The sequence below is a fragment of the Carassius carassius genome, chromosome 44 (assembly GCF_963082965.1).
Source record: "Carassius carassius chromosome 44, fCarCar2.1, whole genome shotgun sequence".
Lineage (NCBI taxonomy): Eukaryota > Metazoa > Chordata > Actinopteri > Cypriniformes > Cyprinidae > Carassius > Carassius carassius.
The window spans coordinates 20787699-20811531 of NC_081798.1; the positions used below are offsets into that span (position 1 = coordinate 20787699).

The window sequence follows — 23833 nt, forward strand, 5'->3', positions numbered from 1 at the left end:
TTTCTTTTTTTTAATTAAGACATCGTAAATGTAAAAAAATATACAAAGGAAAAATGTATACAGTAAAATACAAATCTAGACAGTGTGCTGTATTTATTTAAAACAATTTCATATTTATGTATTTTTTTACATTTATTTTTACATTTAATTTAAGTGTTATTTTAGCATACTATTCAAATTTGTTGTCAGTAAGATGTATTCAAATTCAAAATTCTTAAGTAATACAATATTGGCAAAGCTTGATACATAAGCAGAAAACGGAGCAGCAAATTATTCACTTTTCTTCGGCAAGTGTTCATTCAGTTGAATAAAAAACACACACACAAATGTTACAAAATAATGTTACGAAAGCCTTCACACACACTAGTCAGCATTTAAAATGATTTACAAAAGTTAATCAAAGGTCGGTTTTAAGACAACTTTGAAAGATTTTGATCCAATTCCAATGTTGAGTATTGTGTGTGTGTCTGTGTATATCTGTATACACACACATACACACACTTCAGTAATATTTAACAATACTACGCTTTTCTTTATTTTTGATCACTAAAATGTAATATAAAAACATAAAATCTCACCGACCCCAAAAATTGAGCAGTAGTTTATGTACGTAATGTTATATGTAAACACATAAGTAAATAGGTAATTTATATTTATATGCAGGTTTTCTCAAAGTAAACCAACCTTTGTTACATTTTACATCCCTTCCTGATATTCTATACGAGTTGAAAGTTACATGGGTTTCTGGCTTTGCATAGTTATGGATGGAGATGAATGATTAGAAATAACTTTGTATAGACAAGACTTAAAGGCAATGTTACAACAATAGGATTATATACAGTTTAATGTCTTACGACTATACTTTTGAAATGGTGAGGGTCTATATATATATATATATATATATATATATATATGTGTGTGTCAAAATTAGTGCATTAATGCTGGTGATTATTTTTTTGCGTTAAATGCGTTAAAAATATTTAATGCAATTAATACAGGAAAGGGGTTTTTGCTGCTTCTGTCACTTTTTCTTTTGACAAGAAGTGCATTTATCGCAGAACGACTGAGAATGCCACATTTTGTGAGAAGCTACTTTAAAGGCAGAAGTAAATTTTGAAGGTTTTAAAGCGGGAAAATGACTCTTTGTGGTTAAGGTGGCTTCACACTGATCTTAGACTTTTCTAACTGAAGGATGTGGTGAGAACTTCCCTTCTGCAGACCAGGAAGTGCAGTCAGAGCAGACTGATGACACGCTTCCTTTTGTTTTTCGGTCACATAAACAAACACACAGAGGCAGCAGGCGGACAGATGCGTCATGTGTGGGTGTTATGTCTGGAAGACACAAATGATGGATCACTGCAGATATTAAAATGGGTGGGCCAACTTCAGATTTTTTGTTTATGAATCTAATTTAGAGCCGTGGAGACGCTTGAATCAAATTCTGAGTTGCCTGGACATATTTGCTTGTGAAACAGAGGTTGCTATTTATGGATATACTTGAGTATTTTTTTGTGGGATTTTGTCTCTGACTCATTTTAAGATTTTTATTTTTTTTGTGTTGGGGTTAATCTTTTTTTGCATAATTAAAAGCTGATAATGACACTGATAGCATTAGCAGTCCTTCTTTAGAAAAACCAACCCTATTAAAACTCAAGGCCCTGTGGGAATGAAATGTCTTTGTTCTGTGGAACATCAACTTAATTATTTAGCGAAGCGTTAATAATCTCCTCAAGACGTTTAGTATTTTATCTCACAGGAAATTACAAGTTGCACGGCTCTTTAGGATAAACAGATCAAGCCAATAAGGATGTGCCCTCGACGCACGCTGATCTGAAAACAGTTTGGTGGACTCTTTTTCAGAATTTCCGTAACTGCCTGGTCTAGGATAAGGTAAGGATGCGGTGCGGGCCGATCAGATGTGTAATCCTCAAGCGTTGGGTTATTTTTAGTGTGTGATCCTCTCAGGGGAACGCCTCATGTGTTGTGTTTGTCCTCCTGATCAATGCGCTATAGATTATGCTTCCCCTGACTGTGGAACGGGATAAAAGAAAGAGGCTAAAGCCCAGCTGAGGCCAGTGAGAGAGAGAGAGGAGGATGGGTAGATAGATGGCGTGTGTGAGGCAGAAGGGATTGAGCCTGCATTCTGCGCCTGTGTGTTCTTGTTAATTGATTATTCATGGTTCTCTCTCATTTCCTGCCACATTCAGCTGGTTTGTGCATCCCTCACAGCTGTAGATGCTAATGATCAATGTAATGACCAGAATTAGGGTTTAAATGTGACTAGCATATGCTGGGACGTGTCTGCTACTTAAACTGGGTTTGTGGTGTTTCATGTTTTGCGGATCTCAAACACAAGGAGCTTCTTTGGAGTTTGTGTTGTGGGTTTGTAGCTGGCTATGCAAAAGTGACCCCAGAAATTAGTTAAATATGTCCAAAAAAAAGTAATAAAAAAATCTATGTATTTATTTCATATATGTTTTTTGTCAGTTACATTGCTAAATGCAAACAATTATTTTACATGACTTTGTGTTATATATATATATATAGCTATCTATCCAGGGGTGCACATAATTTTTTCAGCCTGGTTCTCATCAGAGAACCTGGAGATTTGGTTTGGTCCTCACACTGCATATAGTGTGACCCATTAAATATAACTATAAAAAATTAATTAATAATAGTTATAATATTATAGCACTTTTAGTTTTTTTTTTTTTTTTTTTAAATAAAATTATAGTAAATAAACAAAAAAATAGTGTGTGATAATATTATTAAAATAAAAGGCAGTACTAGTATTAAATACAAATACAGTCGTGGCCAAAAGTTTTGAGAATTACATAAATATTGGAAATTGGAAAAGTTGCTGCTTAAGTTTTTATAAAAGCAATTTGCATATACTCCAGAATGTTATGAAGAGTGATCAGATGAATTGCATAGTCCTTCTTTGCCATGAAAATTAACTTAATCCCAAAAAAACCTTTCCACTGCATTTCATTGCTGTCATTAAAGGACCTGCTGAGATCATTTCAGTAATCGTCTTGTTAACTCAGGTGAGAATGTTGACAAGCACAAGGCTGGAGATCATTATGTCAGGCTGATTGGGTTAGAATGGCAGACTTGACATGTTAAAAGGAGGGTGATGCTTGAAATCATTGTTCTTGCATTGTTAACCATGGCGACCTGCAAAGAAACACGTGCAGCCATCATTGCGTTGCATAAAAATGGCTTCACAGGCAAGGATATTGTGGCTACTAAGATTGCACCTAAATCAACAATTTATAGGATCATCAAGAACTTCAAGGAAAGAGGTTCAATTCTTGTAAAGAAGGCTTCAGGACGTCCAAGAAAGTCCAGCAAGCGACAGGATCGTCTCCTAAAGAGGATTCAGCTGCTGGATCGGAGTGCTTTTGGAAGATGGCCTGGTGTCAAGAAGGGCAGCAAAGAAGCCACTTCTCTCCAAAAAAAACATCAGGGACAGATTGATCTTCTGCAGAAAGTATAGTGAATGGACTGCTGAGGACTGGGGCAAAGTCATATTCTCCGATGAAGCCCCTTTCCGATTGTTTGGGGCATCTGGAAAAAGGCTTGTTCGGAGAAGAAAAGGTGAGCGCTACCATCAGTCCTGTGTCATGCCAACAGTAAAGCATCCTGACACCATTCATGTGTTGGGTTGCTTCTCATCCAAGGGAGTGGGCTCACTTACAATTCTGCCCAAAAACACAGCCATGAATAAAGAATGGTACCAAAACACCCTCCAACAGCAACTTCTTCCAACAATCCAACAACAGTTTGGTGAAGAACAATGCATTTTCCAGCACGATGGAGCACCGTGTCATAAGGCAAAAGTGATAACTAAGTGGCTCGGGGACCAGAATGTTGAAATTTTGGGTCCATGGCCTGGAAACTCCCCAGATCTTAATCCCATTGAGAACTTGTGGTCAATCCTCAAGAGGCGGGTGGACAAACAAAAACCCACTAATTCTGACAAACTCCAAGAAGTGATTATGAAAGAATGGGTTGCTATCAGTCAGGATTTGGCCCAGAAGTTGATTGAGAGCATGCCCAGTCGAACTGCAGAGGTCCTGAAAAAGAAGGGCCAACACTGCAAATACTGACTCTTTGCATAAGTGTCATGTAATTGTGGATAAAAGCCTTTGAAACGTATGAAGTGCTTGTAATTATATTTCAGTTCATCACAGAAACAACTGAAACAAAGATCTAAAAGCAGTTTAGCAGCAAACTTTTTGAAAACTAATATTTATGTAATTCTCAAAACTTTTGGCCACGACTGTACATTTATTTCATAGTAAACTTAAAAATAAATGCTAATATTTACTACTACTTTCTTTGTTTGCCTCTTTAAGAATAATTGCTTTATGTATTCTTTAATTTTAAGTAGCTTTGGATAAAAGCGTCTAAAAAATAAAGAAATAAAAGCGTTTTCATCATATTCAAACTTAATATCAGCAGGCTTTTATTTTGGCGGGTTGCCGGCAAGTAAGTATACGCGCTTCCGGATTTAGCAATGCTGCTGATTAAAGAGCGTCAGTGGATGAATGTCGCAGTTTTGCATTGTGCTTTGAAAATGCAATGAGGTAGACTAGATTTATGCTTTCAGGTTGAAAATAAAACTAATATAGTGCAGTTTGTGATCAAAAATGGTAACAGCTGTCAACCATGTTGGTACGCAAATGCGGTGTCAGAACATATTTATATAATGCATTTTTTATTTTGGTCGCGCATGCGGACTTGCGGACCACTTATGTGCACCCCTGGATATCATATATTCATGGTTATCAGTATTATCACTGTATTGTTAAAGTATGCTGGAAATGTAAAAAAAGTTCCGACGCACAAATCGTTTGACCAAGTTTTGTTTTTAAAATCAATAAACAATAAATCTAATTACTTTTTGTTTGCATCAACACTAAAACAATAACTTTACCAATGATATCCGGATTTTAAATGAGCACATGACTGACAACAGTTTATCTAACAGCATGTACGAAGTGTTCAAATAAAGCTTCATAAAACAATAAACCTCACATTTCAGCCGTTTCTGGGCCATAAAATGTTCTGTTACATTGCTGTCTATGCTGGGACAGAAAGCTCAATGATTTCATCAAAAATATCTTAACTTCTGTTCCGAAGATAATCAAAGGTCTTGCGGGTTTGGAACGATATGAGGGTTATTAATGACTGAGTTTTCCTTTTTTGGGTGAACTATTCCTTTAATGAAAAAATAGTACTTTTAGCCACAGCATCTTTGTTTCCAGGCAGAACGTTGAAGAACATGACATGCACGTCTCCCACGAATCCTGTATAATTGAACCTATCCGATGACAATTTGGACACTTCTGAAGTGTTTCCATTTTTGTGTCCATATGCATCAGACATTTAGCCAATGGTCTGTGGTAGTGACATCTGAGGCTGAGATTAGTCCACACGTAACATGCCTCGCCAGGCCTCCTTTGATTAACTCTGTTGGGCGAAACAGATGTGTGTGTAAGTGCGTATGTTTGTTATGAGTCTATGTATCAGACGGAGGACAATAGGGCTGTTGTCATCAAGGAGCCATGGGGTCTAATTCAACTTAGTGGTCATTACTTTACAATACCATCTTAAAACTTGATTTTCTCTAGATTATCTGAATAAAACATGCTTGTTATTGGTTTTTAGAGTTTTCTGGTGACTGCTATGGTCTAGTTTCACCTTGTAATGAAAATAACAAACCATTAAAGGTAGCCATTTAAATGTTTGAAATGTTTAAAAAAAGATGCACACAAACGACAAGTTGATAATAAAAAGGGCAGATTGTTCAGAGCTGTCATTTAAGACCAATGTTATTAGTAAGAAGTATCTGTAGGAGAGATGAATGAGTATCAGCCCATCAGAAATGCTTCAGGCAAAAGCTAATTAACTTGATTCAATTAATTGTTTAATAAATTAGTGGGGTTTTAGCCTGAAGATTTAATTAACCTCGACGTTAACTTGACATGGATTTACTTGTCCATTTATGTAAGTGATTTAACCTGGTCCTTCAACCTAATAGAAAATTGAGGGTTCTTGGGGGTCAATCACATAGAATCCAACTTTGCATCTAATGCAAGATGAGATGCTGTGCTCTTCTGCCATGTTGTTGTCAAATAAAACCGTTGCCATGAAAACTTGCATGTAATCACAGGAGGTCTAATGCTATTTCATGCAATCTGATTTTTTTGTGTGGTTTTTTTTTTTTTTGCACTTTTTACCTGCAGCATCACTCATCGATGTCAGTTCCAAAATAGTGGGCCAATCAGAAGACCCCATAGGCAGGCTAGCATTACAAGCTTTATTTACAGTAAAAGTTGACAGTGACATGGCATCTTAAAGACCTGAGATGCAAGCACAATGGTCATACACAACCATCTAGTGCATTTACATAGAAAAACTATGTAAAAGTAGCGTATTGGAATGGAAAAATGTGTTCTGTGTGAATGGCCCCTTAAGATGTAAAAATGTGGTGAACCCATTCATGTTAGGAGTCCGATAATTAATGCGCATCTCGTCAGTAAAGCCGGTTCTCTTATCAGCGGTAAATTCCATCAGGTGTGTGATTTCACATAGAGCAGCTGTTACTTCACGGAGCCATTGTTAACTGACTAGCTCCGCAAATACACGTTCATTATCAGCGTTTATTTGCACAGCTAGTCAGTTAACAACAGCTCCCACCCACAATTGGTTTGGCCCATCCAAAACTGTAATCCTGGCGCCGTGCCTGAGCCACACTGAGCTCTGCGTAACGCCCACAGACGTGAAGTGAATCAAACAGATGCTGTCCTGTACTGTCTGAAATTGCTAACTCTGTGGCGAAGCATGTGCAAAACAGATTTAACTTATCATGAAGTCAATCAGGATACATAACACAGCCTACTATAGGCCTACACCCAACATTGTCTGATGTAGGCTAGATGAAATTGCGTTACTCAGTTTTGTAGTAACGTTAGCCATGTTCTTTATGAACCGCTTTTTGACAGCTTCGGCTGAGGTTGCCCTTGTGTTAATGCCAAAGACCGTGTAATAACTTCTGTATGACCTGGCAATAAAATGTCGTGTTGAAACTGTTGAAAAAAGTGTGTCTAATGTGACTGGCTTAACTGATTTGATTTCGGGTGCGGGTCGGGTGCCGGTTCTATTTTAAGTGGGTCGGGTGCGGATTTTAATTAGTGCTGCTTTCGGAAAACAGGTCAGATGCGGTTTTAAGCACTGCGGGTACGGGCGGGTGCGGATTTACAAAATCAGACCCGTGCAGCTCTCTGGTATGAGCTACCACGCCCTTGGCAGTATAAAACCATCTTGTTCCATCAAAATCACTGTAGTGAGTCAGGAGTTGGAATTAAGAGTATTGAAAACAACCAGGATTAGTTATTTAGATTATTTCGTGTAGCCTATGTAGTTAATTAGCATAGTTGTTAGTGTAACGTTAGTATTGTTAGAAGCATAGTTAGTTAGTAGCATAGTATTGCATCAGTTGGGATAGCTTCAAGTTGGCGTAGATTTATTTAGATATATTTACAGGGGTCAGGATGGTACGTAGGTGTAGTGCTGCTGGTTGCAACATTTTCCAGCAGACTTAAAAATTAGGTGCCAGTGGTTGCATGCCCTGGGCCTGGAAGACCACGAGTTCCCGCCTAGAGCTGGAGTGTGCAAACTGCATTTTACGCGGGATTGCTTCTCCAACGTAATGGAGGTGGAAATGGGCTTCTCCACACAGCTCGCTCTGAAAAGCGACGCAGTGCCTTACTCAGAGACTGGCCCCATTCTCTCTTGCGCGGCTGCTTCGCTAGCATTGTCAGATGCGGATCGCGATGAGGGAGTTAAGACCGCCAGCGGCTCGAATTGATATGGCTCAAGGCCCTGGCCCTTTGTCCACAGACACCTCAACATCCTCCACTTCAGGTGAAGGTGGGGGAGAAAAGTCCTCTACTTCAAATGCTCTGTTGCAAAGCTACTTGCATCACTACAGTCACTCTCCATTTTAGCGACTCTGACAGCAGCTGTCAATTAATCTGTCACTGTGGGTCTCAGGTTCACGCCCCACCCGCTCAGCCCCGCCCTCGGTTCGTCCCCTCTATCTCCACTGTGCTCTGCCCACTTTTCAGAATGATTTGGATTTGTTTGGAGTCAGGTTCTGACCAGGGGTTTAGTTACCCTTTAACCCAGGGGTTCCCAAACTTTTCCATTCCACGACCCACCTTGACAAGTGTAATCTCTTTCACGACCCAACAAAATATTAAAAAAAAAAAAAAAAAAAAAAAGGTTGACATTACTTTAAGCCTAATCTTACTTAAAATTTTGATGACAGAAATGAAGTATTTAAGAAAAATAACCATTTTATTTTAGAGTACAACTGAAAAATTTCACTACTAGTATTTAAGTTTTCATTTTTGTTTACAGACGTTAAAATATGTAGTGTCCCAACCCTCTACGGACACCTTGGCAATTGAATCGCCATTGGCTAGTAAACATTTTAGTTTACTCGCCAGACTGATTGATATATATATATATATATATATATATATATTAGGGGTGTAACGGTATGTGTATTCGTACCGGACCGTTTCGGTACGGTGCACGTGTGTACCGAATGACTGAATGCAATATTTTGTGTGTGGAATAAAGGAAAAACTTTCTTGTTTCCAAACGAACATATTAAGTGGCGGAAGTCTCCGCGTTCAGCACAAATCCCGCCCTGCAGCTGATTCTAAGGCCTGCGTCACACTGGCTGCATGGCGTGAGCATGGCGTTTCTGCTGCATGTGAGTTGCGTGACGGCTGCTTCGCGTTTTCTGTGTCTTTACACACCAGAATCGTGCCTGATGCGGTGATGGCGCACTGCTCCTTTTGTAGGTGACATAGAGGGAGGCCGCCGACAGAACAGGATCTTGTCTTCACGACAACAATATCTATACTTCATGTTGAGCATAAATATAAAGCCTACTGATAAAGGACGCCGTCAACAGTATTGACGGCAAAATAGACTATGTTTGACAGGTGCAATATGCCAGTGTGTCACCGGCCTAAGGTTTTCAAAAGGCATCACGCGAGGGTGAACATCACTACAACTAGGAAAAAAACGATTGTGATTCAAACGCAGCTCCCGTCGGCATTTAAACAGACCTTTCCTCTTAAATCCGATCGGGCCAACGCAATAACGAAATCTGAGCAGGTCTAAAAACTGACACTGTTGATGCTGCACTTTACACTTTGGAAAAGTTACATTATATATTTTTTAAATATGAGCAGGCCTACAAGCTGGGATTGGTAATGCTGCACTGTAATCATAGTTATTTATTTATATTTTTCATTATATTTTATTATATGATATTGGTTTGAGACTGAGATTATTTTATTTAGTGGAGAACTTTGCAGCAGTATTTTATTTCTTATTCTTTTTTATTTTATGTATATTTTATTAAAATTTATTTAAAAAAAGAGTGTGAACAAACTGTAAAAAAAAGTTTATAGTAATAAACAACCTGCAGTTTAATGTTTGCATTTCTTTCCCTCAATGTACCGAAAATGAACCGAACCGTGACTTTAAACCGAGGTACGTACCGAACCGTGATTTTTGCGTATCGTTACATATATGTATATATATACACACACACACACACACACACACACACACACACACACACACATATATATATATACACATACATATATAATAATTGTAAAAGGGCGCATTTTTTTGTAATACACTTTTAACATCAGTCAGTCAATCTTTATAATAATCAAGTATTATTTAATATAACTTAAGTTATTACAAGTAAATTTGATAACCATGTTTGAATGCATATTAGTCATTTTAACTGAACATTTTAACTTGAGAGGTGGTTGTTTTTTCTGTCATTCTATGTTTCTCACAAAAATATAAAAAAAAACGTTGGGGAAAAAAACTAACAAAAATACTGATAGGATAATGATACGAATTCTAATAATAAGAACTATAAAACACACTAAGGATTGCTAAGGATTAATGAGCTGCTGGATTCATGAATATTAATCAGGTTTTGTGCGTTCGCTTGAACTAATTTGCTGAAATCAAAACAGGGATGATAATAGGTGAGCGCCAGCCAATGGGATTGCCGTTTGCACATTAACACCTGGCTGTCCTTAAAAGCTGAAGACTTTCATAGGAACTCCGTTATTTTGACAGAAAATACAACAAAGAATATTGTTTAAATGTAGCGAGTCGATTCACTCACTCACTCACTCACTCACTCTTTCTCTCTCTCTCTCTCTGTGTGTGAGAGAAAGCGACGGCTATTTGTGCACCTTCACACTCGAGTTTACGGTATAATAAATACGGGTGTGCTGCGCATCCATTGAGATGAACTGAGAAATATCACAGATCGCTTGACGGAGAGTCAAGAGAAACTCTGAAGCACTCAGAGAGTGTGAAATTGAGTAAGTGTGAGATTGAAAACCCCTGCTTTAACCCATCCAAAGTGCACACACACAGCAGTAAACACACACCGTGAACACACACCTAGAGCAGTGGGCAGCCATTTGTGTTGCAGCGCCCGGGGAGCACACTGGTGGTTCAGTGCCTTGCTCAAGGGCACTTCAGTCATGGTAATGCCGGCCCGAGACTTGAACCCACAACCTTAGGGTTAGGAGTCAAACTTTCTGTTCAAAATTCAAACAAAACAAATTTTGATTACATGGGGAAAATGAGAGCGTTCTAAGATAGTTTGGTAACTACTTTATGCATTTCTGTCTTCTGTATTTATATATTCATATTTCTTTGATCCCCCCGGATGATGTCTTCATTTCAGATCAATCTTAAAATCCTGTTTTATTAGACTTAAGAGTTGGCTGGATTTCCAGTCAACTTTTTAAATACTGAACCATTAATTTCTTGGGATTTAGTAGATTCTGTGGCAGAGCAGATTGTCAAACATGACTTGAATGCAGCATCTGTCCATGATTCTTTGCCTTTAATGCGTTGTCAATTTGTACTTTTTGTTCTTTTCATCAGGATCCGGCCGCAGATGGCAAAGGAAAAGATTGAGGGATGTCACATCTGCACCTCCGTTACTCCCGGGGAGCCCCAGGTGCTCTTGGGTAAAGACAAGGCCTTTACATATGACTTTGTGTTTGACTTGGACGCTCAGCAACATCAGATCTACAGCGCCTGTGTTCACAAGCTGGTTGAAGGCTGCTTCGAGGGATACAACGCAACCGTCTTCGCTTACGGACAAGTAAGATCTACTACACTTGGACAACTGATAAAATTACATTTACACTGATTGTAAACTGGAAATGACAGATAACTTTTCACGATTAGTTAATTTTAGCAGCTGTTATTGTAAAAACAGTATCAGTTTTTAACAGAGTTCAACATGTATATCTCATTTCATATGCCAAGACTTTAGCCAATCGCAGCAGTGTGTCCCCATTGAAGTCTCACAGCAGTTATGTCCCCTATCAACAAAGCATTCAAATCAGAGGCTAAATTCAGAGTATAAATATTTATATCTAAATTATGACACAACCATACTAAGATTATAAGCAGACCTCTGGAAACATAAAGCATTTCACTGTGTGAAATTTCAGTTGTGTGTATGATTGTATATTGAATGTCAGCGTTGTATTCATTTTTATTATTCAATTTGTGAATTGCAACGGGTTTTGTGCATGTTTTTGATGTTTGTTGCAGACCGGTTCCGGGAAGACCTACACCATGGGCACTGGCTTTGATGTAACCGTGTCTGAGGAAGAGCAGGGCATCATCCCACGGGCTGTGCGACATCTCTTCCAGGGCATCCAGAAACACAGACTAGAGGCACAGAGCGCCGGCATGCCCCTGCCAGAATTTAAAGTCAGCGCCCAGTTCCTGGAGGTGAGGCTTCATCAAATATGGAACCCTTTTTTGTGGTAGTTTTGCTGCCATTTATAGGACCCTATGAAATCAGTTTTTTATCTTTCAACTATTCTGGATTCTGTGATGGTTCAATTAAATTGTAATAATGGAAACATGTCTAATCAATTTAATTTATAAAAAACATCTTAATAATGTATTAAATTCTTTTTACAACAATCACGCCTCATGATTTTTTTTCTTTTTATAAATTCTGTGTATTAAATTTTTTTGATAAACAAGTGAAATCAAAATATAGATTTTAATAAGCAAAAAATAAGCTTTAATAATAATAATTTATTATTAGTAGTACCTTGAGATGTATAATCTACTAAAAAAAAGATATACATTTATATTTATTTATTTATTTCACAATTTTATCAAGTTAATCCAAACTTTTATTTTTATGGGTTGCCATAATTAGTTGAATCGTGTATGTATATATATATATATATATATATATATATATATATATGTATATATATGTATATATGTATATATGTATATTAGGTGCTGGTCATATAATTAGAATATCATTTAAAAAGTTGATTTATTTCACTAATTCCATTCAAAAAGTGAAACTTGTATATTATATTAATTCATTACACACAGACTGATATATTTCAAAAGTTTATTTCTTTTAATTTTGATGTTTATAACTGACAACTAAGGAAAATCCCAAATTCAGTATCTCAGAAAATTTGAATATTGTGGAAAGGTTCAATATTGAAGACACCTGGTGCCACACTCTGATCAGCTAATTAACTCAAAACACCTGCAAAGCCTTTAAACGGTCTCTCAGTCTAGTTCTGTAGGCTACACAATCATGGGGAAGAGTAGAAGCCAATGAAATTATATTTAATTATAGAAATATTTTACATAGAAGTTCTGATAAGATGTGTCAAATTTTGTTTTCTTTTTTAAAGAATACAGGGCTTTTAAAAAGAATTTAAAAGTATAGAGATAATATAAGTTGTGGGTATACTCCAGTCCAGGGGTTGCGGTAATACAACAACAAGTTGTCAACCGCCAGGAAAAATAGAAGAAGAAGAAGAAGAATCATGGGAAAGACTGCTGCTCGACCACTGACACCTTGCACAAGGAGGGCAAGACACAAAAGGTCATCGCAGAAGAGGCCAAGCACATTAATAGAGAGGTGAAGGGAACGAAAAGTTTGTGAAACAAAACCCATTCATAAATGTGGTGGAGGTTTACAAAGAGTGGACTGCAGCTGGAGACAGTGCTTCAAGAACCACTACACACAGACGTGTGCAAGACATATGGGTTTCAGCTGTCACATTCCTTGTGTCAAGCCACTCTTGAACAACAGACAGCGTCAGAAGCATCTCACTTCAAAAAGCACTGGACTACTGCTGATGAGTAGTCCAAAGTTATGTGCTCTGAAGAAAGTAAATTTAGCATTTCGTTTGGAAATCAGGGTCCCAGAGTCTGGAGGAAGAGAGGAGAGGCACACAATCCATGTTGCTTGAGGTCCAGTGTAAAGTTTCCACAGTCAGTGATGGTTTGGGGTGCCATGTCATCTGCTGGTGTTGGTCCACTGTGTTTTCTAAGGTCCAAGGTCAACGTAGCCGTATACCAGGAAGTTTTGGAGCATTTCATGCTTCCTGCTGCTGACCAACTTTATGGAGATGCAGATTTCATTTCCCAACAGGACTTGGCTCCTGGACACAGTGCCAAAGCAAACTCACCTGACCTTAATCCCATAGAAAATCTATGGGGTATTGTGAAGAGGAAGATGCGATTTGCCAGACCCAAGAATGCAGAAGAGCTGAAGGCCACTATCAGAGCAACCTGGGCTCTCATAACACCTGAGCAGTGCCACAGACTGATCGACTTAATGCCACGCTGCATTGCTGCAGTAATTCGGGCAAAAGGAGCCCCAACTAAGTATTGAGTGCTGTAAATGATACTTTTCATTTTCATACTTTTTAGTTGGCCAAGATTTCTAAAAATCCTCTCTTTGTATTGGTCTTAAGTTATATTCTAATTTTCTGAGATACTGAATTTGGGATTTTCCTTAGTTGTCAGTTATAATCATCAAATTAAAAGAAATAAACATTTGAAATATATCAGTCTATGTGTAATGAATGAATATAATATACATATATAACAACAAACTCACATTTAATTGAATGCGTTAATTATGGAAGCTTATTTCCACCACAGATTAAAAAATAAAAAAGATAAACTGACTTGAGGTAAATTGAATCTTTGACTTGAATAGTAATTAAAAGTCCAAATTGTGAGTTGCAATTACTAGTTGAGTTAACAAAAGTGAGAAAAATCACAGTATATTACATAAGCTTCTATACTTGTTTCTGAGAGGAAAGACTGAAATAGTATTTTCTCCTAAAAGTAGCCTACTCCAAACAGTTTTATTTACAGCTTCATGAACTCTTTTCCGCAGTGTATATTGGGCTGGCAGGCTGCACAGACAGAAGTGTATCTGTAAACCCATTTGCTCCCTCCTCGCGTAAAGTCCTGGCCTTGGTAATGAGTTTAAACCTGTAACGGGGCGTTTTAACGATCCGTTCTGCTTGCTGTCTGGCACAGGCTGCTGTTTGTTCAGCAGATTCGCGGCTCGCCGTGGGGAATAACTCGACAGATTTGTCTCAAGTTCTGCGGCTGTGAACAGTCGCCGTCCCTTGAGGCGGCTTTAATAGAGCATTAAAGTGCCCTTATTTCATTAGTCTTGTCCTTTTCAGAACTCCTTTGTGCACTTTGTGCATTGTTTTTCTATGTTAGCAGTTTGATTTATTGTTTTGAACCCTAAATTGATTTTATCAAGTCCCTCTGTGTCACTTCCTCAAGCGAGGGAAGCTGGGAAAAGCCCTGCCCTGTTTTTCTTTTTTTTCTCTCTTCAGTTGTAGTTTTGCTCATGAGTTATGTTTCCATTATTTATCATTGGATTGTCCATCAGCTTGTGTTGTCTCTGGGATTCCCGAGGTCGAACATGCAAGGCTCTTTGACCTTTGCCCCCTGAAGGCCACTGAGTGTGTGTATTTGTCATGCAGCTCTATAACGAGGAGATCCTGGACCTGTTTGACAGCACACGTGACCCTGAGGCTCGAGGCCGGAAGTCCAACATTAAGATCCATGAGGATGGGAGCGGAGGCATCTACACCACAGGAGTGACCTCACGGCTGGTCAGCTCAGAGGAGGAGGTCAGATATCTGCCGGGGATATTTACCGGAGTCATTTGAAGTCAGAATGACATAAACATTGACATTAATTAAATATTGTGAGTGATTCATAAGTGCATGGCAATCAAAAAAATAGGTGTAGTTTAAAAAGGTAATTGCTACAAGATAGTCATGAGAATAATTGTAACGACCATTGAGCTAACTACATTTAAGCCAACAATAAAAGTAGAGAAAACAGCAGCCTTTATAATACAGCATGAATATAATATATTGCAAGTTTGTTAATAATGTTATATATTTTTTGTATATCAACACTTTTATTTTTAGTTTGTTTTACTTTTTTTTGTATATCTACACTTATCGCTACAAAAAGTAATAATAATAGTATTATATTAAATGTTGTTGTTGATCATATGCAACATTAAACATTAATCATATAAATATTTATTATATCATTATTTTTATTATTAGTGTGTATATTAATTGAACCACCAATTATAATTACTACTACCAATTATAATTATTATCATTATTATGAAATAATATGAATTTTTCTTCTATATTATATATAAATGTTGTTGCTGATTATAATAATAATAATAATAATAATAATAAATAGTGTATTGTATTAAATAATGAGAATAATAATAATCATTATTATGACAAATGAATATTTCTTTTTGTATTTTATATATATATATATATATATAAAAATGAATAATAATAATATGTGTTATTAGTATGATATAATATGAATATTTCTTTCTTTTTTATTATATAAATGTTGTTGTTAATAATAATTATTATTAAAACATGCATGCCATGTTATATAAACACTGAGAACATAGTAGCTTGTTGCTGGAGAAGCTACATTGTTTTGACAACAGCTGCTGTCACAGTTCCTCCCTACATCATTTCCCATTGATTGTTTGTTTTCAATCAGAAACGTGACTCATGATGAAAGTGAAAAGCTTTGTGAATTTAATTCTATTGTTGACTTGTTTAATTGTCTAAAATGGCTCTTATTGCTTGATGTCTCGAGGACAACAGCAAGCTTTAGTGAGTAGAATAACAGTACTGTGTGCTTTCTCCTCAGCTGCTGCAGTGTCTGAAGCTGGGCGCTCTTTCCCGCACCACCGCCAGCACACAGATGAACGCCCAGAGCTCCCGCTCTCATGCCATCTTCACCATCCACCTCTGCCAGATGAGAGTCTGCCCGCAGCCACAGGTACGGCACATCAACACATCAGTCAGGAGCCGCTTCAGATGCTCACAGTAATGCCAACAACATCTGACAACACATGTGAATATTAATTAAAACTGCATGCATCATGTTGAAAGCTATGATCCCAAACTACTGGATAAGAAAGCCATTAACAAGTTTGAGCAGGTCTCAAGTTTTAAAATATTAAAATTAATTGAGCTCAGACTGCTGGGATTCAAAACGGAGTAATTATATAAAACCACTGGCATTAGAAACATCGACACTGAACATGTCAGTGCACATTGAAAATGCACATAATTTTGAATTTCTAATTTAAGATGCTTGTGTTAGTGGCTTAAAGCTGCAGTTGCTTTTTACCCTTGCAGATGAACGGAGAGATGAATGATGTGTCTGATGGCTCCATCTCTCAGCCCGAGTACGAGACGCTCACTGCTAAGTTTCACTTTGTGGACCTGGCTGGATCAGAGCGGCTCAAGCGCACAGGAGCCACAGGAGAGAGAGCGAGAGAGGGCATCTCTATCAACTGTGGTCTGGTACGTGTGCTATTCAGACTGTAGGGGCTTTCACAATAGGTTAGTTTTAGAAACATAGTTATAGGAACTGGCCAACAGGACTGTCCCCTGACAGCTAGATTTTCCCCTAGGGTCATTTTTCTGATTGCATTCTGTCATCTAAAGGTGATTTGCATTACCTTGTTGAGCAAGACACAATGCTTTGATGAAATAATACTTTTATTCAGAAAGGATGTGTTGATAAATAATGATTATAAAGATTAACACTATGTAATGATTATATTGTTAGAAAAGATTTCTATTTTGAATAATTGCTGTTCCTCAAAAAGTATATCAGGTTCCAAAAAAATATTAAACCGCTAAAACCGTTTTAAACCATACAAAATAAATCCGCATAAGTAGAATGATTTATAAGGATCATGTGACTAGGGACTGGACTAATGTTGCTGAAAAGTCACAGGAATACATTTGTATTTAACATATATTAAAAATAGAAAGCCACTATTTTAAATTGTAATAATATTTCACAATATTCCTTTTGGTATTTTTGATCGAATAAATGCAGCTTGATGGGCATATGAATTCTAAAAAAAAAAAAAAATACAAATATTAAAATCTTACTCATCTCAGACTTTTGAATGTCAGAAAGAAATAGGCCTTTTGTGTACACAAAGTCTTAGATTTTGAGTTCAGCTCATGAAAAATGGGGGCAAAAACAAGTGTTGTGTTTATAATTTTGTTCAGTATGTGTGTGTATATGTGTGTGTGTAAGTGTATGTGTGTGTGTGTGTATATATATATATATATATATATATATATATATATATACACACACACACACACACACACACATATACATATATATATGTCTGTCTGTACATATATATATATATATATATATATATATATACATATACACAGTGGGTAAAATAAGTATTCAACACATCACCATTTTTTCTCAATAAATATATTTCTAAAGGTGCTGTTGTCACCAGATGTCGGTAACTACCCAGCTAATCCATACATACAATGAAAACAATACAAACAAGTCCAAAAATTAAGTTCTGTCTAATAAAATTGAATGACCAGGTAAAAAATATTGAACACGCTTACTGAAAGTTATTTAATACTTCATACAAAAGCCTTTGTTGGTAATGACCGCTTTAAGACACCTCCTGTGTGGAGAAACTATTCGCATACATTGCTCAGGTGTGTTTTTGGCCCATTCTCTTCTGTGGACCTCTTCTATGAACTCTGATCTGTAGTTCTTTCCATATATTTTCTGTTGGATTCAAGTCAGATGATCGGCTGGGCCATTCTAGCAGCTTTCCTTTCTTTCTCTGAAACCAAAAGAGAGTTCCCTTGGCATTGTTTGGGATCATTGTCTCGTTGGAATGTCCTTGTTTCATCTTCATCATCCTGGTAGATGAGAGCAGATTTTTATCAAGAATGTCATAGTACATTTTTCCATTCATCCTTCTTTTAATTACATGAATTTTGCCAGTTCCACACCATGATGTTTTTGGGGTGATGCGCAGTGCCATTTGACCTCCAAACGTGTGTATTATGGCATCCGAAGAGTACAACTTTTGCTCATTGGACCAGACTATATTCTCCCAGTATTTCACAGGCTTGTCCAAATGTTGTGCAGCAAACTTTAAACAAGTTTCAACATGCTTTTTCTTCGGCAATAGAGCCTTGCGTGGTGAGCGTGTGTACAGGCCACGGCGGTTGAGTGCATTAATTATTGTTTTCTTTGAAACAATTGTAGATATTAATTCCAGGACTTTTTGAAGCTCTCCACAAGTGATCCTTGGCTCTTGGACAACTATTTGTTTCTTTGCACTCCTCTGTCAGAAATCTTGTCAGGAGCACCTGGTCGTGGCCGGTTTATGGTGAAATTATGTTCTTTCTGGATTATGGCCCCAAAATTGCTTACTGAAATAATCAGAAGTATAGAAATCCTTCTGTAACCAATGCCATCAGTATGTTTTGCAACCGTAAGGTTGGGAAGATCTTGAGAATGCTCTTTGCTTTTACACATCATGAAATGTTTCTTGTGTGACACGTTGGTCATGAGACACCTTTTTATATTTGGGACTAAACCAACTAATATTAATTTCCATTGGCAAGGGGCAGGATTGCTTTCTAGTTACTGATAGATTTCTGCAGGTGTCTTGGGTTTCCATGTGTTTTTGCTCCTCCCTTACTTCATGTGTTCAATACTTTTCCCCTGTGTCATTCTACTTTACTACACAACTTAATTTCTGAATTTATTTGTTTTGCTTTCTTTGTATGTATGGATTAGTTGAATTGTTACCGACATCTGGTGAAAACTTTATGACAACAGTACCTTTAGAAATATACTTGCTGAGAAAAATGTTGACGTTTTCAATACTTATTTTACCCGCTGTATATTTTATTATATTTTGTTTGTTAATATAGTAAATTAATAGTAAAATGTGTTTATATTATGTTTTGTTTTTAGGTCTAGCCAATTTTCTAGAAGATTTTCAAACTCCTAAAATATTGGATTGTTTAAATTGTTTTAAGTATTATTATTATTATTATTATTATTATTATTATTAATATGTTTAAACTATATTTATGTTCAAATAAAATGTGGAAAATTTGTAAATAATTATAGATATAATAAATTAATTAATCATGTAAATAATAAACAAATAGATGTTTCCAAACTAGTTTTTTTTATAGATCATGACTGTATCGACATTAAGATACCAGTCCCTTTATACATGAAATTCGAGAAAGTTCTCAGAAGTAAGCCAACACCTCAACACCACAAAACTGGCTTCGTCGGGGATTTTCAAAGTCCTAGACCTCATTATAATTGTGATCCGTTTTTTTTTTCAGCTGAGTCAAGTTTATCCATGTTAACTAAGGTGTGAAATTTATGTTGCATTAGTTCTGCATCCTTCCACCTTCATTACTGCACTTCATCACTGTCTTTCTGGGTAAAGTTGTCAGAGTAGATGAAGGGAAGGAAAGGTAATTACATTGTGAGAGGGTTCTGAAGTAGAGCTAAAGACTGGAAGAGAGCCAAGAAGAGCCATTGTTCAAAGCCCAATAGAGCTCTATTGTTTTTAAAGCCTAGTCACTCATTTGTATGAGAGCCCATTTAAAAGCTTTTAATCTTAGATAGCAGCATGCGATGGAGCGTGACCGGGTCTCTCTCTCTCGGTGTATGTGTGTGTGTTTGGCAGCTGGCCCTGGGTAATGTGATCAGCGCTTTGGGAGATCAGAGTAAGAAGGCAGGCCATGTGCCTTACAGAGACTCCAAACTCACACGCCTGCTGCAGGACTCGCTGGGAGGAAACAGGTAACGTCCGACACACACCTGAACACCAGAAGTGTGGCATTCTCAGGAACACTGTCGAAATAAAAGGCGTTTGGAGCAGAGCTGCTGTGTTGAGTTGCAAACACGTGTTTTTGTATCATACTAGGTAACTCCTTTTAAGATTTATTGTTCTTAAATTAAGATAATTATTATAATTACTATAGATTAACAATCCCCCTTATTTGTGTCATTTGTAGATATGTAAAAGATATTTACAGTAGTCCTGTTATGAAGATATGACGTTTTTCAGGTTGTGCTGAAGATGGCTTTGTGGACCTCCCACTGACTTCTATTGTTTTCAGGAAACTGACAATTATAGTTACTGTACCACACCTTTTACATGACACGCTGTACACCTGTTATTGTTAATAACAATATGTAGTACACCAAAACAGCAAAACTTGACATGTACATACACATTTAGTTATATTTGTCATTTTATGTTAAATTAGGATAATTATAAATACTACAGACCTACTTTACTACTTTTAGGCCCACCTCTATTATGACACTTTTATCAGAATCAGAAGGGCTTTATTACCAAGTATGTTTACACACACAAGGAATTTGACTTGACAGGAGCTTCCAGTGCAGAAGAAGACATAGACATAGTGCAGACATACATAAGAATAACACCGTAAGGATGGAATATAGCACTAATATACTTACTGCAGAATTTAAACAAGAAAGGGGCATGATTAAGATATTTACAAAAATATTTTATAATAATTAATCTTTAAAAATGTATAAAAATGAACATTAAAGAGCTACAATAAGGAATCTACAAGTCAGGGGACATGATTAATTGAAATTCTATTGAAATGTATTTATTTATTTATTATAATATGTTATTAATTTTGTATTTTTAAATAATTAATCTCAGAAAATTAACATTGAATTAGCAGCACTAATTATTTCATAATTTAATAATTAAAAAATATGTAGTTGTATTTTTTTAATAATTAATCTCGGAAATGTAAAATTAAATTGACAGCCCTAATTAATTCAAAATGTACATACAAGTACGGGGGGCATGATTACTTTTTATATTTTATTGATATACATTTTTTTCTTATATATATATTTTTTTACATTTTAATATGTATTTTCAAATCACCAGTTACAGTAAATCAACATTACATTGACAGCCGTAATTATTTAGTTCCATATATGATACTATATCTAGAATGCTTTAACTTCTGTCATTGTTGAGACCATTTGTCTGACACTTTTAGAGGTCTCAGACTGTCCATGCAAATTCACACACTTGTAAACATCACTGTGCACAGTGCTGTCATTGTGCCTTGAAGGTTAATGCATGCTAACAGTGCACTGCATCAATCTGCATGTAGGCGCAGCGCTGGGTCACTCAGCCCACAGTGGACATTACAGGCTGCCTATATATTCTTCTGATGCGGGTTCAGAGGGGGAGTTGATTGAATTAAATATGAGGGACTGCAGACAGAGGTGCTCCTTAAAGACATTCAATCCCAGCCGCACACACAAAAATATGCGATCAGCGTGTGCAGTCCATGAAAGCATGTTTGTGTTTATCTGTCATCTGTTTGTGTGTTTTATCTTTCTGCCTTGTGTGTGTGTTTGTGAAAGACCCTTATGAATTCTTTGCCGCTTGCATTCTCATCTGCCTTGTATCTGTCTAGTCGGACCGTGATGATTGCCTGCGTGAGCCCCTCTGACCGTGACTTCATGGAGACCCTGAACACACTGAAGTATGCCAATCGGGCTCGCAACATCAAGAACAAAGTGATCATGAACCAGGACAAAACCAGCCAGCAGATCAGCGCATTACGAGCAGAGATTGCACGCCTCCAGATGGAGATCATGGAGTACAAAGCGGTGAGAAGAAGGACCTGGAGGGTCGTGGCATTCTGGAGGAGTTAGTCTCCAGGAGGCATCTTTTCCCACCAACAAAAACCCTCAAGTGGGCAATTCAAATGGACAATCATTTACCCGCCTCCATATATATAAAAAAAGTTATTCTGTGGGAAAAAGAGATTTTTTGTAGAATATCCTGGCTGTTCATTTCAAAACTTTATTGTTCACTGAATGGGTGACTGGGCTGTCGAGCTCCTAATATTACAAAAAAAGTACACAAGTATTCCATACTAATCGTGCACTAAATTCCAAGTTTCTGAAACAGCCCGAAAAAAGTAATTCTTTGCTAAAAATCTCGCCCTCCACCAACAACACAATCTCTTGACAATTTTTTTTAAGCATCTTTAGAAATATTTGTAAGAATTTCTTACTCACACATTAGCTTGAGGGTTAGGTTCAGTTGATAATGTTTTATCTTTAAATTGTACAAATTCGTATGAATTTGTACGAATTAGTACAATCTCTTTTTGGACAATCTGCTCACACATCTCATGAGGAATAGCCTCACCTTCATGGTGACTTGTAATCAAATTAGTCATACAAATGCATATGATCCTACACAAAGATGTATGTATAAAACGTCATCATGAATTAGTTGTGAATTCGTTTTACACTACCTACGTTTTCTCTACCTACACTTGTTCTTTCTCCTCTCTTCTTCAGTGCCACCCAGTTGGTGCTCTAGCTGTTTATGTAATAAGTCCAGGGCATGAGAAAGGGTGGGTTCCTGCATGATAACATGGTTCAGCTCATGGGATCGCGCTGGAGTTAATGGAGCGTAGCAGCAGCTTAGCGCCTCTGCTTGACCTGGATGATAAATGGCCGCCGGAAGAAGTTAGCGATTAGCCGTGATGGCTTTAAGAGCGTTGAGCTGCCCTGACAGAGAGACCGAGCATGAAAGGATTGGGGGATTGTTGCTTGGGTTGGATGGGGTCCGTGCCTACCTATCCATCTTACAGTCTTTGGATTTCTTTCAGGGAAAACGAGTGGCCTGTGAAGATGGATCCGACGGTTTTAGCGATCTGTTTCAAGAGAACGCCATGCTCCAAAAAGAGAATGGCACTCTACGTATGCGGGTCAAAGCCATGCAGGAAACCATCGACCACCTCAACACTCGAGTCACCCAGCTGCTCACCAATGGAGTCAACCTGCTGCTCACTAAGACTGGTGAGAGACCTCCAGTGGTTGGAGAATTATGTGTCGACCGTACAGGGCCCTTTAAAATCCTTTTTTTTTTTTTTTTTCGTTTAAATTTATCTGGACTCCTTTTTACTGGTTAGCCTAAATGCAATTTTTCTAAACAATTAAAAATAAAGAATCCTTCTGCATTATACAGTAAGTTCTGTTTTTATAAGTGGATTCTGCGATTCCATTCGCGTTTACGGCATCATAGAACTCATAGGGCCCTAATAGTAGGACTGGGAGATATTTATTATATAATCAGTGTAATTTTGTTGTTGATATAAATGAAACATGTATATTTAAATACTTTTAATGCATTTTTTTATTTGACCGATAATTTTTCAAAGGCTGTGCCAGTAGGGCAGTTTTGCGTCTGCTCCTAAAATACTTGGTCTTGGTATCCCAGCGGTGTATCTGACTTATGCTGCATAGGAATTATGCATTTCTGTGCAACACTATTAACAGCAAAACCATTCTGTGTAATTTACTGTAAATAATCAGTAGACAAGTACTGCAAATGTCTCGGCTTAATAGTTTATTTAGTGGGATATGAAAAATATGTAATAAGTTATTCAACTCATTCTTGCATTGA

General features: G+C 37.1%; 1 protein-coding gene across 8 annotated transcripts in view; it reads left to right on the plus strand.

Moving 5' to 3' along the window:
- The window catches only part of kif21b (kinesin family member 21B), an 87415-nt gene that overhangs the window by 20558 nt on the left and 43024 nt on the right, over window positions 1-23833 (plus strand). For all 8 annotated transcript variants that reach the window (XM_059537049.1, XM_059537057.1, XM_059537053.1 and 5 more), the window contains exons 2-9: window positions 11023-11245; window positions 11704-11886; window positions 14940-15089; window positions 16165-16296; window positions 16659-16826; window positions 20030-20145; window positions 21825-22020; window positions 23037-23226. In XM_059537049.1, the coding sequence (XP_059393032.1) occupies window positions 11023-11245; window positions 11704-11886; window positions 14940-15089; window positions 16165-16296; window positions 16659-16826; window positions 20030-20145; window positions 21825-22020; window positions 23037-23226 (1358 nt within the window). The remainder of the gene's footprint in view (window positions 1-11022; window positions 11246-11703; window positions 11887-14939; window positions 15090-16164; window positions 16297-16658; window positions 16827-20029; window positions 20146-21824; window positions 22021-23036; window positions 23227-23833) is intronic.